The following is a 15369-nucleotide window of genomic DNA, read 5'->3' on the forward strand; positions in this document are numbered from 1 at the left end:
ATTAGTTAATTAATTGCTTCATTAATTCATTACTTGCCTCATTCTATAAAAGGATTTGAAGTAGCTTAGAAAAATGTAACGCTGTAAAAGGTTGAAAGGAGCTGTTTTATTCTGATTATTTTAGTGACTTGAGTTTATTGATAAATGTCAAATTGACATTGTTTTTAAAAACATCTCATTAATATTTTGACCGTAATTTTCAAGATTACCTGTAGGAATTATATTGTCTCACTGTCAGTTTAGTCTTTATTTCTTATTTGATTCTACTCTTTTAAGTTTTTCTGTAATTTGAATTCTCAAATTTTTCAGTGCAAGTATAGAAGGCTTAAGCCTTGCTGACACATATTAATGTCATTCACATCCATATTTGATGATTCCTTTTACCCTCAACAAAAGATCTAAAAAAAGAGACTATTGAATAACACGAAAACAGAAGTGAAATACTCTGTTTAACAATATGTTTGGTATTTTATTAAAATGAAAAATCTGTCTGCAGCATTCAGTGGTGAAATTAAACTCTGATGAAGTGTTGTTATCTTTACAGCATTGATGGCCTGGTTAAGGTGGGCACACTGAAGAAACGGCTTGATAAATTTAACGAAGTAGTAAGTGCATTGAAAGATGGAAAACCAGAGATGAATAAACAGGTCGAGGACCTTGAAATTTCTATTGATGCTTTAATGGCCAAAATTAAGGTATGTAATTTTAATGCAAATGACTTTGACCTTTGAAAATAATTTTTAATACCTTTTGTTATTGGTATTGTCCTTTTTTTAAAGATACAAAACGTTACAGATGTTGAGTCTCAGAGATAAGTGATGCTCAACATATTATTTACTCTATATTTGAAAATTTTCGTAGTAAAAAAAGAGAAGACAATTTTTGTGCAGTTCATCTGTTGCTAGGAAAGATTTTTCCAAAATACTAACTAAAATACTATACTGTTGGTAAGCTTTTGCAGAATCATTACTGAGAGAGGATTAATGCATATTAATTTTGTTTCATCTTTTTCTACTTTCAGAAACTAATTTTTAAATTATAAACGTAATGTAATATTATTGAAAATCTGGAGAAAATCACCCCCAAATCCTTACCCCACCACACACTAACACATTGAACTATTGTACTGTTGCATATTCCTCTCAATCTTAGTTTATATGTACATATTTTTGCATAGTTCTTATCATGTACATTTAATTTTGTATCCCTCTCCTTAAGTGCCTCATCCCTGTTATTCCGTTAGCTTCATATAGGCTATATCATAAATTACTTAACAGTTATGAAGTAACAGTTTTCCTCCATATTTTGTAGCCAAAAAAAGGGGGCCTCTTTTTTTCGGTTTTGATTTCCATTTGATTACTAGTGGGACTGAAAATTTTTTCTATGTGCTTGTTTGTTAGTTATATTCCATCTGTCTGTTCATATCTTTTTCTGTTGTACTTTAGGATCTTAATGTTTTTCTCATCTCCTTTCATAATTCAGTGCAATTATGTGGGATATAATACCTCAAAGCGAGGCTTTTACGATGTTTTCTACAGATATTTTATGTAGACAATGATGAATCTTGGAGGAAGAATGGAGAAAGAAGTCAAGAGAAAAATGAAAATGCTTTGGATAGCCTTAGCTGATTTTGCAAGTCTGTCAAGAGCCATCCCCATTTATGTGGTATTAAATCAATTAAAATCAACCCAGCCACATTTAAGAAAATCATCCATCAGTTTTGGGTGTAGTTGATAATTTCTTAAATATTCCTGAGGTATTATTTGAACACTATTGTTAAAGAGTAGTAAACTCTGGCAGAATTAGCTAATCATTCCTTAAAAAATAACTTTGAACTACAGTGTATTAGTCTGTGCACAGTATACCCTTAAATATTTGATTACTTGATTGATAGGAAATAGACGCAAATATTTGTGCATAGAGATAACTTTAAAAAATTTTTTGAATATTTAATATTTAAACAGTATGAAAAGATAATGGGCTTACTGCTTACCAGCTTTTCCAGTCTTTGTATATGTGCATGTTGGTTTTTTTTTCATTGTGGTGAAAACACATACCATTAAACTTACCATCTTAACCATTTGTTAAATGTACAGTTCAGTAGTGTTGAGTATATTCACATCGTTGTGCAACAGAAGAGATAACTTTTTAAGTACATGTCCATTGTTTTGTTTCTTTAAGTCCACCATGATGACAAGGGAACAAATACAGAACGAATATGATGCGCTAGTTAAAAGCTCAGAGGTCCTCCTCAGTGCATTACAGAAAAAAAAGCAGCAGGAAGAGGAAGCAGAAAGGCTAAGGCGTATCCAAGAAGAAATGGAAAAAGAAAGGAAAAGACGTGAAGAAGATGAACAACGTCGAAGAACGGAGGAGGAGGAAAGGCGGATGTAAGGGTTTATGTTGTCGCCTTGAGTTAGAAGCTGACAGGACAGTGAATTCTTTGTGTTGATGGTGGTCAATGAATATTCCTATTTTTAGAAGTCATATTCGTATTTTTAAATACCAGTTTTAGAATAAGTTTGAAAATGGAGAAAGTAAGCTCATTTTACAATCATAACATAAAATGATTCTAACTATAATCTGAATTTTGGTTAAACTCTTACACCTGAGGATTTCTTGAGTTCTTTTTAAAACTATGACTTTCATATTATTTTATAATCTAGGAAGAAGGTACTTCTTTTCTGCAGTTTAAAAACTGATGGCATTTTGGAAGATTGCCATAGTAGGGCAGACGGAAGGAATCTAAGATTGTCTAATTGGAGAAGGAGTAGAGAGAAGCAGTGTGATCAGGACCTTACAAGTAGCTTAGTAACCAAGTTAATCCAAAGATGTTAAAGGTTATGGAATATAATTGTATTTGTTTTGTTTCTGAAGAACTGCTGTCAGTAGAGTTAGATTTTATTTTATTTTTCAAAATAAGTTGATAATGTATATAGCCAGGAGGTTATTTGACTTCCCATTTTGTAACCTTTATTAATAGTTAAATTTTCTTCTGAAGGATTTCTTGTTTTATATTAAATTTTTGAAGAGTATTCTGCTTTTTGGTAGGAAACTTGACATGGAAGCAAAGAGAAAGCAAGAAGAAGAAGAGAGAAAGAAAAGGGAAGATGATGAAAAACGTATTCAGGTCTGTACTCAGGAGGCAATCAGACTGAATTTCTAGCAAAATGAAATCTACAAAATTACAAAACAGAAGATCTTGATTTACTAGGTATAAATTGTCATTGTTTTATTCTAGAGACAGAAGGCAGTTTCTCAAGTGGTTATGGGATGGGACTTTGGAGCTAGGGAAGTGAGTTCAAATCCAGCCCCTCACTGACAGAAACTGTGACATTGCACAAGTCACGATGTGGGCCACAGTTTTCTCTCTCTGGAATGGAGATAAATAGTGATTGTGAGCATTAAATGAGTTAACACGTGTTAAGGCATTTAGAACAGTGCCTTGTTCAATAAGTATTAGGTTGTTATTATTCATAGGGGGAAAGTCAGATCAGTATTCAGTTACATTATATAATGTTTTAAAAATGTTATTTTATAACTTTGTAGATACTGATATTAATAGGTTAGGATTAAGATAGTCTCCCTACCCCCATCTTGTAAAAAGTCCATGTCTGAGAATAATTGATTCCCTATTTGAGTGTCTGTCTGTCTCAGCTTTCTGATTCATCCTGAGCACAACCAACACTTTAAATTCCTGACCTCTGCTGTGTAGGTGTTGGTGTTAAGGTGACACCTAGGATACGATATTTGGGAGACTCATACTCTAGTGATAGAATGGTGCACTCTTGGTTTGGGGAACGAGGTAGCATTAATCATAATACAGAAGAGACTTCTGGTTAAACAGTAGGTATTTCTTAGTAAAAAAAAAAAAAAAAAAAGTCTATGGAACGATTTTACGTGGGGAGGGGAATGATCAGGTAAACAAGTGGGGAGGCCCGGGCGCCATGGCCTTCTGTGCTGGCAGGCGGAGGTGGAGGAGCAGCTGGCCCGGCAGCGAGAGGAGGAGTCCCAGCAGCAGGCGGTCCTGGAGCAGGAGCGCCGAGACCGGGAGCTGGCGCTGCGGATCGCGCAGAGCGAGGCGGAGCTCATCAGCGACGAGGCGCAGGTGGACCCAGCGCTGCGCAGGTACCGCGTGCACGGGGCGAGGCGGGGGCGGAGGGGGTGGGGCTCTCCGCGGTGGAGGGGGCGGGGCTTTGCCGCTTGACCTCCCTGCCTGCCTCTTTGCAGCGTTAGGGTAGGCGAGAGTCATCATATTCCTTAGGCCCTGGTATATTTGCCATTTAAAAATGATTTGTATTCAGTTTTACACCACCCAAGTGAATGAAGCTATTGATTTCATCAAACTGTTAAACTATTGAAAGTTAAAGCTGATATTTCAGTTCTTGAGTAGTTTAAGAAAATATCTTAAGTTTTACTCTGAAATTATCAAAGAGTATTGTATAAAGGGTAGACAAGTAATTTCTAAGTATCTGCTGTTCAACACTGGCATAAAAATCAGTGAATATGTTATAATCCAGTTTAATATTTTTGAGGTTGGAATTCATTACTTTCCTAATGCAAATTTTAAAAATATGTCACATACCCTAACACTTTAGAAATTTTACGCGTACACACACGCTCCTCCAGCTTCCCCGTGATTTAGAATAAACAGATTTCCCTTTCCAAGAAGGAAGCTTAATCACATTGAAATATTTTGACTCTTCACGTTTCTGAATTATCTCTAAATAGTATGGAGTGTGGAGGAACACGGAAGTTCTTATTAAAAGTTGCAGGAAGGTTGTACTATAACAGATGCATTCTCTAAAAATACAGAATGTAGAAACAGTGGTTACTATTATTATTTATTTGTAAAAACAAAGCAAACTAGTTTGTAGGGTTCCTTTATGTTTAGGTATATTGTGTATATATTGAGAGGCACATAGATGGGTGTAACCATGCTTTTCAGAATGTCAGAGCACTGTTTATGACAAAATAATTAAAATACTAGATGTTGCTATTTCCTTGTGAAAGAAAAAAAAAAAACTTGATCCACCACATTGCAAGGTGGTGATTAGGTTTTATTTAGCTGAAAACAAAGATAGGGAAGGGAAAGAGTACGTTAAGTTGCCTTCACACTTTTTCTAGTAAATGATTGTATTGGGGAGCTCTGGAGTCTGAATTGCATGTGAAAGTTATATTTAAATAAACTGAATATGCCTGTGTGTTACAATAATTGTTAAGCTCTTTGGTTTGGGTTCTTTATTAACATTTCACTATAATTAAGATATTTTTGCTCGTCTGTGGCTTTTGTAACTGCAGACTTCGTTCAGCTGCTGTTCGGTTCCTTCCACCTGTGTTTGGGTGGCTTGGCGGAGCCTTTGTGGATAACTGACTAGTGGCCTAGGCCAGGCTCCTAATGAACCGAGCAGTGGCCCTGATGTGTGTGAGGAAGTCCTGCACTTGACCGAGCTGACTTGATTATGGTTGAAGCTTGTTAGGGAGAGCCTCATTAATGGAGTCATTCTTGGTGTTTATGGCTTAACTCTGTGTTTAAGCATTTGAAATATTTAGCTCTATCCAGTGTCATTCCAGGTAATATGAGTAAGATATTGGCTCATATGTGGTCTCCTTCTCATCCTCAGAAAGATGCACTTCTTCCAATGTGAGTGGTCTCAGAGAAGGAGTGGACCATTTAGGCCCTTTAACTTAAGGGAGGAGTTACCTATGATTTAAGTTAAACAGAATTAACTAGGTAATGGGACCACTACCAAATAATTAGGAGATACTCAAGCAGTTATGACTTGAACTGCAGAAGAGTTAGTTTAGTTCTCCTGTGGGACAGCCTTAGGAATGGTGTCCCTCCCTGGACTGTCCCTTCAGGTCCTGTCTGCCAGCTGTCTTCCAGGAAGAGAGCTGACCCTCAGGTCCCCATGAACTCCTTCCCTTCTGAATTGCCAGGTTATTTTTTTTATACACTGTACTAAAAGCATTAGCACTTCATTGTGGATATGATGTTCTCTATAGATTTTCCGTGTTTGATAATTTTATCTTACTCCATGGGCTACATCTAAATGTTTTTGAATGTTTATGTTACCTTTGTTAGCACTGAATTCTTTCTAACACATTTATGAGTAAGAACCTCTCTAAGTAACTCTGTTCTTAATATATGGCATGAAAATGTTCTTGGGTTCTGTGATACATTACAAAACAATTTCAAGTTACTTTTCCAGCTTGGATTCCCATCCGGTAACTTCTAAGTAAGAATTGTTTCCTGCATACATAATATATTTTAAAATATCTCAATCAATTACACATATGATCCTGATGCACAGTAATGATTTCACACTACCTTAAATTATAAAGTAATATCTAGATTCTATTAAAAACAAACACACAAACCTCACATGAATAGTTTTTTAATCTAGATGTAATATATTCACTCTTTAATTTTCACAGAATGCCTTTATTTTTTTCTAATCATTTGTAATGAAGATTTAAAAACATTAAAATTCTGAGTGTTCTCATACATAGATTAAATAGAGATAATGGAGTTTTTAAAATCAATTTGCAAAGTCACTGAAATACAAATTTGGCACAATCCGGATTTTCACAGTTCAGAATTGGTTATGGTATTGACTAAAATATACGTATTCTTTTCACAGGATTAATGGAGCAGGACCCAGAATGACACCGTATGTCATTTCCCTTTTAAAACTGATTTAATCATATGACCTTTTTTTTTCTTCTTCTTTATTAGGTTGTGTATACTTTTTAGGAGGAACATTTTCCTCATTGAAGTAAATTTTACATGATTATCATCATCATCATTATTATTTTGCCCAGGAAAAATGTTTACTGCTCCTAAGAGTTCGGTGCTCAATCACAGTAGTTTATGATTTGGTTTCTTTCTTTCCGTTTGCTCACTTTGTTTAAACTTTAATACCCATCTTGTTTTATGTGTTTTTAATTATCCCTTACTTATGTCGTTATAAAAGTAGATGTAGAGATATAAATAAGAATAAATAAAATATTTAAAGTATTTGAGTCATGGCAGATAGCTTAGTTTTCCGTATATATAATAGTTCATTCTGCTAATACCTAAAATAGTTCATAATCTAAAGTTATATACGTAATGCTAACATTGGTGCTCGTGTATCTTTTTGTTATGAAAATCTCCCCACAGAGAGAGAATCTAAGTAGCAATAGGGATATACATATAAATTATACTTTATATGCATAAATATATTTTTGCATATATTTTTACATATGTGCTATATGTATATAATTTTGAAATATATTTAAAATCTGAATTTTAATAGCTTTTAGGACTCCAACTGTACCCCTTATAGTGATGGTTCTTAACCCTGTCAGACCCCAGTACCAAATAATAAGTGCTTTATGAATGATGCAACCTACATTAATAATTCTCTCTAAACAGTACATGTAAAAGAGAAATAAAAGGACAGTAATTTATAATTATTTATTTTATTATATTTACTTTAATATGAAAGTGCTTGCTCACAACTACAGGAAAACGTAGTCAGGTACTCAGATGTTTTCACATATACATAGAATCACCATGAGTGCAGCAGCTACAAATGCAAATTGATATAAGACAGTTGTATCAGTCAGTTAAATGCCACGAAATTGTGAACAGTCCTTTGTAAAGTTCTGAACAGAGTTAAACACAGTGTCCTCTCCATTATACAATAGTGGAGAAATTCCTAGAGAAATTCTGTGAATATTAAAACCATGCAAAAAAAGGGTGGTTTTACATGTAGAACTTACGTATAACTATGTGTATATAGTTTACATGTAACTATATGTATATGTGCGTTTCACCGCTGTATGTCTGGTGGATATGTTAAAGTCATATGGGGCGTGGGGCAGTTCTTCTTGTGCAGGACATTTGGCATCCCTGACTCCTCACCTCACCCGATGCCAGCAGTGGACTCTCATAGCATCATTGCTCCCACAATGCACCACAAATTTTGAAACCTATCTCTGAGTGGGTGCCGTTGCATCCACTGCTTCATAGTTAACCATTTGAGCTCGAATTAAATAAGCCTAGCAACCAGCTTATGTCTGAGGTGAAACTGTGAGCATTTGCATATAGGTTGGAAAAATCAGAAGGAAAAAAAACACCTGGATGCAGGAGCCTTTTCTATCCAGTATATATGGTGCAGCTCCTAGAGCAGTGACATGCTCAGGTGGGATGTTGAATCAGTAGAGGTTGCCCGTCCAGCGTGGGTGGTGTGAGGGCATCTGCGTTATGAAATCTCCATATGATGAGCAGACTATGGAGTAAAGAGCTTTGCCAGGCTGTGCATTCCCTTGAAATCTGCTGTGGGAAAAGAAATGTGAAGTTAGAAAATTCTTATTCGTTTGATTTTATTTGATGATATTTGTGTTTTTTTACTTTGCGTTTGTTGCCCTTGATCATCAGTTTTGAAAGATTACTTTTTCTCTGACTGTGCTTGCTTGGCTAGACCTCTGTCAGCATTGAACCTTAGCCAGTGTTCCTCACAAGGACGGAGAGAATCCTTTGCTCCTTTATAATCAGGGTCGCAGCTCTTGGCCGGCATCCGGAAAACTGAGCCCTGAGGCAAACATAGCCATCTTCTTTTCTTCTGATTTTTGCTGACTTATAAGATTTTGAGGTTACCAGAGTCTGATGAATAGAATGAATGAGAATAGGATTAATTATGAAGGAAGAGCACAAAGGTCAGGAAAATAAAATACTAATGAAGTTGATGAACATGATGACATGAACATTCCACTTCACAGAATTAAGCAAATTTTAAGAAAAGTTAACACTCTTCTGGGTAATAAAAGAAAAGCAAGTTTTTGCCACTGGGAAATGTTTATCCTTGAAAGGTCAGAACACCTCAGATCTTTAACAAGTGTTTGAGGCATTTGAATTTTCTTAGGCATGCTTTGATTCAGAATTTTAGAGCTTTGAGTATATCAGACTCTTATTTAAACTCCGGCACTGTAAAGTAGACCCGTTTGGTTTACCACTATTACACCTTGTCTAATTAATGTTTACTAAGCAACCCCGGTGCAAAAATCCTTGCATAGAATCTGTATCCTGCCAAGTTACCTGTATGCATTTAGAACATGCTGATTATATTCTATCCATAAAAATATCACAGAAGCACGGCTCTCATGAGATTTTATCTAAAAGTTTCTACTGCAAAAATGAAGTGCAAGTAACTTTAACTGGGTTTAAACAAAAATTTTGCTCTGTTGTATGGCTATATATATTGAAAAGTATATTATCGACTTTTACGAAGTAAAATAATAGTGTATGGTTAACAAAGCAACAATCCTGTTGAAAATATAAATTTTAATTATACTTTTAGATCTTTTAAGTAATTTGTATGTTTGTCTTTCATCTAATTATGTTGTATTATCATTTTTCTTATAGGGAACAAATGGCGAAAGAAATGTCAGAAATTTTGAGTAGGTTAGTGCAGTGTAATTTGGGGAAATGAGCGTCACCTCAGAATCATATGTTTTAAATTACTTTTCATTATTTGGACCAGAACCTGTTATATGAGTAGCCTGTCCTTTCCATGTAAATTTTTGGTACAAGAAATGTGACTCTGCCCTCAGGCCACACTAACATAGAAAAAGGTAAAAAAAAAAAAAACCAGTGTTCCTCTAAATTGGCATTTTTCAGTGGGGATACCATTGGCATTTTGGTTGAGGCTATTCCTTGTTGGTAGTACTGTCGGGCTTACCATGAGCCCCTACCAGTTCAGTCTCAGTAGGGGAGCCCTTCCTGTCCTTGGGCCCACTGCACCTGGTTGCAGGGGACATGCGGAAGGGTGGGGCTCCAGGCAGCCCCTGTCCACCCCAGCACAGAGGCAGAACACCACCGGTGTAGAAGTCGAGCCACCAAGGAATGTATCTTCCCAGCAGGATCTGGTCCATTATCAAGTGGATATGAATCAATAACATTTTAACTTTCAACTCTGAAGTTGCAGAGTTAATTGAAAGTGTTAAAATTAATATATTTTAAAAAATCAAAAGTCAGTTTTGCTACTCTGTATTTCACATGATTGTCTTTATCACAAGTCTAAATAATCAGTAAATGAAGGTATACCTTCATTTTACTATTTTAATAACGCCAAAGATTGGTGGGGGGAGCATTTAAATGAATTGCATTTGTGTACTTCTTACGATGCTGAATATGCTTTTTTTAGCAGGTGTATTTTTGTTTGACGTAATATGAATGAAAAGTTAGTAATAGTAAAAACATATTTTAAGCAAAAATAGTTTGAATTCAGTGTGATTTTTAAAAGTATCAAAACACCTTATGTATATCAACATCTCGTATATATTCTGAGAGTCTATAAAACCATATTGTGTAGCTTCACTTTCTCTTTCAGGAGGAAAGAAAACAATAACAAAACCCCATACTTTCAGCTGCTCTTCTAGAAAAGACTGGTAGAAGAGCTAGGAAGAAAAAATAATTTTTTTGTTAGTTTACTGAATGGTGGTTTCAGGATGTAGGAAAAAAAGAATATTTGAATAATGTTAAAAGCATAACTTGTTGTTAAGGGTAATAGAGAAACCTTGCTGACACACAGCTGGCTCTTTCTGAGCAAAGCAATTAAGAAAAAGCTCCATGGAGAATGGCCAGTCACACAGCTTATGAAAAGAAGAGGTTTTGCAGTAAACTTGAAACAGATTTTAACCATGAAAACGCAGGAAGGACTAAATGGGCACACATTATTCTTTAGCCAGGCTTGTAAGTGACTAAGAATCATCATGTCTAACAGTTTTTAAGGATGTAGGGTGAAGTATGCTATTTTTATTCTCTAAAAGGAAAGCATAAATAGGCCTTTTAAAGAGGCAAAAGTACCTTATTTGTTTCATTGTTAAGCGTAATGCTGAAGGAATAATTTTCCTTGTTTGAGGAGGGAGCGTACATATCTTCAAGCATCACTTTTAAATAACATCCGTCTCATCGAGTGTCTGTGTCTTGATTGTTTGCCAAGATCGCTGTTGTCTTTCAGAATGTAGAATGCTGAGAAAAATACGAGCTCATTTTCAGTATTATACTATGATCATCCCTCTTTAAGAGGAAGGTTTTCCAGGTGGTAGATCACAAAGGGGAAATGCTTTGTGTGATACCCGAGAAGCAATATTTTAGTTCTTTAATAGTTAGTTCTTTTAATATTGTGCCGTCTTCTTTTCATGGCTTGAAATATGATGTATTTAAATTCTTCCTTGGTTACATTGAGCTTAAAAGTTCACTTGCAGCTTATTCTGAGTGTCTGCTATGTGGCAAGTGTGATCCTTTGCTGAAAAATAATGTTCATTTTTACAGAAAAGAAATTTTCCCTGTATTTTTAGAATAATTATTTCAAATTATGTGCATAGAAACAAATCTTAAGTGCTCAGTAGCACTGCTACGAAAAAGCTTATCCCATTTAACTTTTAAATTATTTATTTTATTTTTTATATTTTAAATATATGTATTTTATTTTTTATTCCTTTCCTCTTTTCCCACTCGGATGTTCCTCCTACAGGGGGCAAGATAAAGCACTTGTGCCCTTGGAAATCTCTGTTATCTGTCTCATGACCTGCAGCCTTTTCCTTTAATTTACTGGTTGTCATATTATTACTCACTAAATACGAAGGTGTGGTTTTTATCTGCTTACAGAACTTTTCTAAGTATTTTTTAACACAGAAGCTCAAAGGTCACGGGAGTTTCCAGGCTGCAGCAGCTCTTTTAGGATGTCTCTAAAGACTCGGGCAGAGGCTGGTAGTTTGGCTACTCCCCTGGGGACCTCTAAACATCCAGATGCCCAGGGAGAGTCTGAGCCATTATGAGTGGTGGGGCTTGGCCATCTGCAGGTTCCAGTAGTCTGCAGGTGATTGGCTCATAAACAAACCCTTCATGTGCCTCTAATGATCTTAAAGTATGTTGAGGAGTTCTCTTTTGATTTAAAAAAAAATTTCAATTGAAGTATAGTTGATTTACAATATCATGTAAGTTTCAGGTGTACAGCACAGCGATTCAGTTATATATACACACACGTACACACACACACACACACACACACACACACACACACACATACATACACACGCACATACTTTTTCTCATTCTTTTCCCTTATTACATAATATTGAGTTTAGTTCCTGTGCTCCATAGTAGGTCATTGTGGGTTATCTAGTCTATACATAGTACTGTGTGTATGTTAATTCCACCCTCCCAATTTATCCCTCCCCACCCTCCTTCCCCTTTGGTAACCATAAATTTGTTTTCTGTGTCTGTGATCTCTTTCTGTTTTGAAAATAAGTTCATTTGTGTCTTTTTATTTCTTTTAGATTTAACATATAAGCAATATCGTATGATATTTGTCTTTCTCTGTCTGACTTACTTCACTTACTATGATAATCTCTAGGTCCATCCATGTTGCTGCAAATGACATGATTTCCTTCTTTTTTATGGCTGAGTAATATTCCATTGTATATATGGACCACATCTTCTTTATCCATTCATCTGTTGATGGACACTTAGGTTGCTTCCTTGTCTTGGCTATTGTAAATAGTGCTGCAATGAACATTGGGGTGCATGTATCTTTTCAAATTATGGTTTTCTCTGAATATATGCCCAGGGGTGGGATTGCAGGATCATATGGTAGCTCTATTTTTAGTTTTTTAAGGAACCTCCATACTGTTCTCCATAGTGGCCGCACCAACCTACATTCCCACCAACAGCGCAAGAGGGTTCCCTTTTCTCCACACCCTCTCCAGCATTTATTATTTGTAGACTTTTTGATGATGACCATTCTGACTTGCGTGAGGTGATACCTCATTGTAGTTTTGATTTTGAGAAATATGTGTAAATGTATTATCTTGATGTTCATATATCCGTGAGTTAGAAGATTTAAACTGAAGCCTGGGGGAAGTCCATGGCACTAGAGTATTGGAATCAGAATTTCTGATTGAAAATCTAATATGGCTGTTGAATGATGCACTGGAAAATTCTAATTCACCTGGGCATCCTGTAGTACACCATTCTTAATCTCGTCTGTCAAAGATACAAAAATTATTATATGTTTTTCCAGTAATTATTTCCAGTTCTCAAGCTTATGTTCACTTTCTTGCCTGTTTAGTCAACATTTCATTCGTGTTTCTAAGTTTAAATATGCAAAAATGTGTAATAATTACAGAGGCCCTGCTGTACAGGCCACCAAGGCGGCTGCTGGTACCAAGAAACATGATCTTAGTAAATGGAAATATGCAGAACTACGTGATACCATCAATACTTCTTGTGGTAAGTGTATGGGGAGGATGAAAAGTGGGAAGACTCTGTCGCTGTCAGGTAATATAAAGTAAATACCTAGATTGGGATGGGAATTTTTTTCATATAAATTAGTTTAAGTCATTCTCTTTGTTACTCTCACCTTGAAATGAAGACCTAGTTTGTTCACAAAGCTAAAAGAAAGACATACTTATTAAGTTAAATTCATTTTGCCCATCTCTTGCATAGACCAGAGAGGAAAAGCATAGAGGAATTATGGTTTGGGCTATATTTATGACTGACCCTCTTAACGTTATTCGTAATAGCTAAATACCTATATATCAGACTATTTTGGTCTATGAATGCAAAGTAAAAAATGGCAATGGAGTCCGTCCCTTTTAAAGCAATTTTTCTTCCAACAGAACAGAGTAAAAGGCTGTATCCAGAGAATCCCACACAGTTGTGTTCACGTATAAATCATAGTGTTTGAATTCAGGACACTGTAACTGGGACTTCAAGTGTCATAATCGTACAGGACGCCTCACTATGTTCTTTCCCTCTTCACTGAGTTTATCTGCATAAGTACAAATGTAAAAAATGTGGTACATGTAAATCTAGCTTGTGTTTGAACACAGTGACTTCTTATTCTATTGTCGTGGTCTGTGACCTTGGACAAGTGACTTAACCTTCCTTTTTCAAGTTCTTCATCTATAAAAGACCTATTTAGTCCAGGGTTCTTGCGTGGAGGAAAGATATAACGTAGTAATAATGTTTAAGAAAATGCTCTGTAAGTGTGAAAGATAGTATTACAATGAAGTGCTCATCTTTATCAATAATGTTTACTTTTGATTTTGTACTGTTAATTTAAAAATGAAATCTTCATTTAAAAATATATATGTTAAAAAGAAACGGGATTGAGTTATTTGTAGTGAGGTGGATGGACGTAGAGTCTGTCATACAGAGTGAAGTAAGTCAGAAAGAGAAAAACAAATACCGTATGCTAACACATATATATGGAACCTAAAAAAAAAAAAAAAAGGTTCTGACGAACCTAGGGGCAGGACAAGAATAAAGACGCAGACGTAGAGAATGGACTTGAGGACACGGGGAGGGGGAAGGGTAAGCTGGGACGAAGTGTGAGAGTAACATGGACATATATACACTACCAAACGTAAAATAGATAGCTAGTGGGAAGCAGCCACATAGCACAGGGAGATCAGCTCGGTGCTTTGTGACCACTAGAGGGGTGGGATAGGGAGGGTGGGAGGGAGGGAGATGCAAGAGGGAAGAGATATGGGGATGTATGTATATGTACAGCTGATTCACTTTGTTATACAGCAGAAAGTAACACAACATTGTAAAGCAGTTATACTCCAATAAAGATGTTAAAAAAATATATATTTATGCCACAGGATAATTATGCTAGACAACTAAATTACGATGTTAATTGCTGTTTTTTTTTTTTTTAACTCTCTCTGTGTAATTGATAGATATTGAGCTCCTGGCAGCTTGCAGAGAAGAATTTCATAGGAGACTAAAAGTGTATCATGCTTGGAAATCCAAGAACAAGAAGAGAAATACTGAAACAGAGCAACGTGCTCCAAAGTCTGTTACTGATTATGGTAAAAACAAATCTGTACTTTTGAATGTTCCAAAGTATATGTATATAAAAAGTATATGTATATAATTACATGTAACTATACATAAGGCATTTGAGTAAAATTTATACATAAGGCATTTGAGTAAAATTGTCCAATATAAATTTTCTCTTACTTTAGAACTATGGGTCCACTGAATCTAACACAACCGTGATGGCTTATCTTTCAAAGTATTATTTCTGTTAGATACATCTTTAAAGTCATATTTGTTTAAAAGTATTGAATTTACTTGTTCAGATAAATTCTGGAGGTAAGAATAATCTTGTCCATATTGAGGAAGTTGTATGATAATGCTGTAAATATGTATTCTTTCCACATACACATATATACACATATGTGAAGATTATGTGTGTAAATGTAAAGATTACTATGAAAAAAAGAATATTTACTGCAAATATTATAAAACTGTGAAAATATGAGTGAGAAATAATACCTTGGTTCAGACCAGAGTTTTACCTAGAC

The 15369-nt window shown here is 35.4% G+C and overlaps 1 protein-coding gene across 2 annotated transcripts in view; it reads left to right on the top strand.

Moving 5' to 3' along the window:
* MYO6 (myosin VI) overlaps positions 1–15369 on the top strand; it is a 142686-nt gene that overhangs the window by 119302 nt on the left and 8015 nt on the right. For both annotated transcript variants that reach the window (XM_019929322.3, XM_019929323.3), the window contains exons 25-30: positions 545–695; positions 2182–2390; positions 3052–3130; positions 3968–4128; positions 13179–13282; positions 14740–14871. In XM_019929322.3, the coding sequence (XP_019784881.1) occupies positions 545–695; positions 2182–2390; positions 3052–3130; positions 3968–4128; positions 13179–13282; positions 14740–14871 (836 nt within the window). The remainder of the gene's footprint in view (positions 1–544; positions 696–2181; positions 2391–3051; positions 3131–3967; positions 4129–13178; positions 13283–14739; positions 14872–15369) is intronic.

The sequence above is a fragment of the Tursiops truncatus genome, chromosome 12 (genome assembly GCF_011762595.2).
Source record: "Tursiops truncatus isolate mTurTru1 chromosome 12, mTurTru1.mat.Y, whole genome shotgun sequence".
In the NCBI taxonomy this organism is placed as follows: domain Eukaryota; kingdom Metazoa; phylum Chordata; class Mammalia; order Artiodactyla; family Delphinidae; genus Tursiops; species Tursiops truncatus.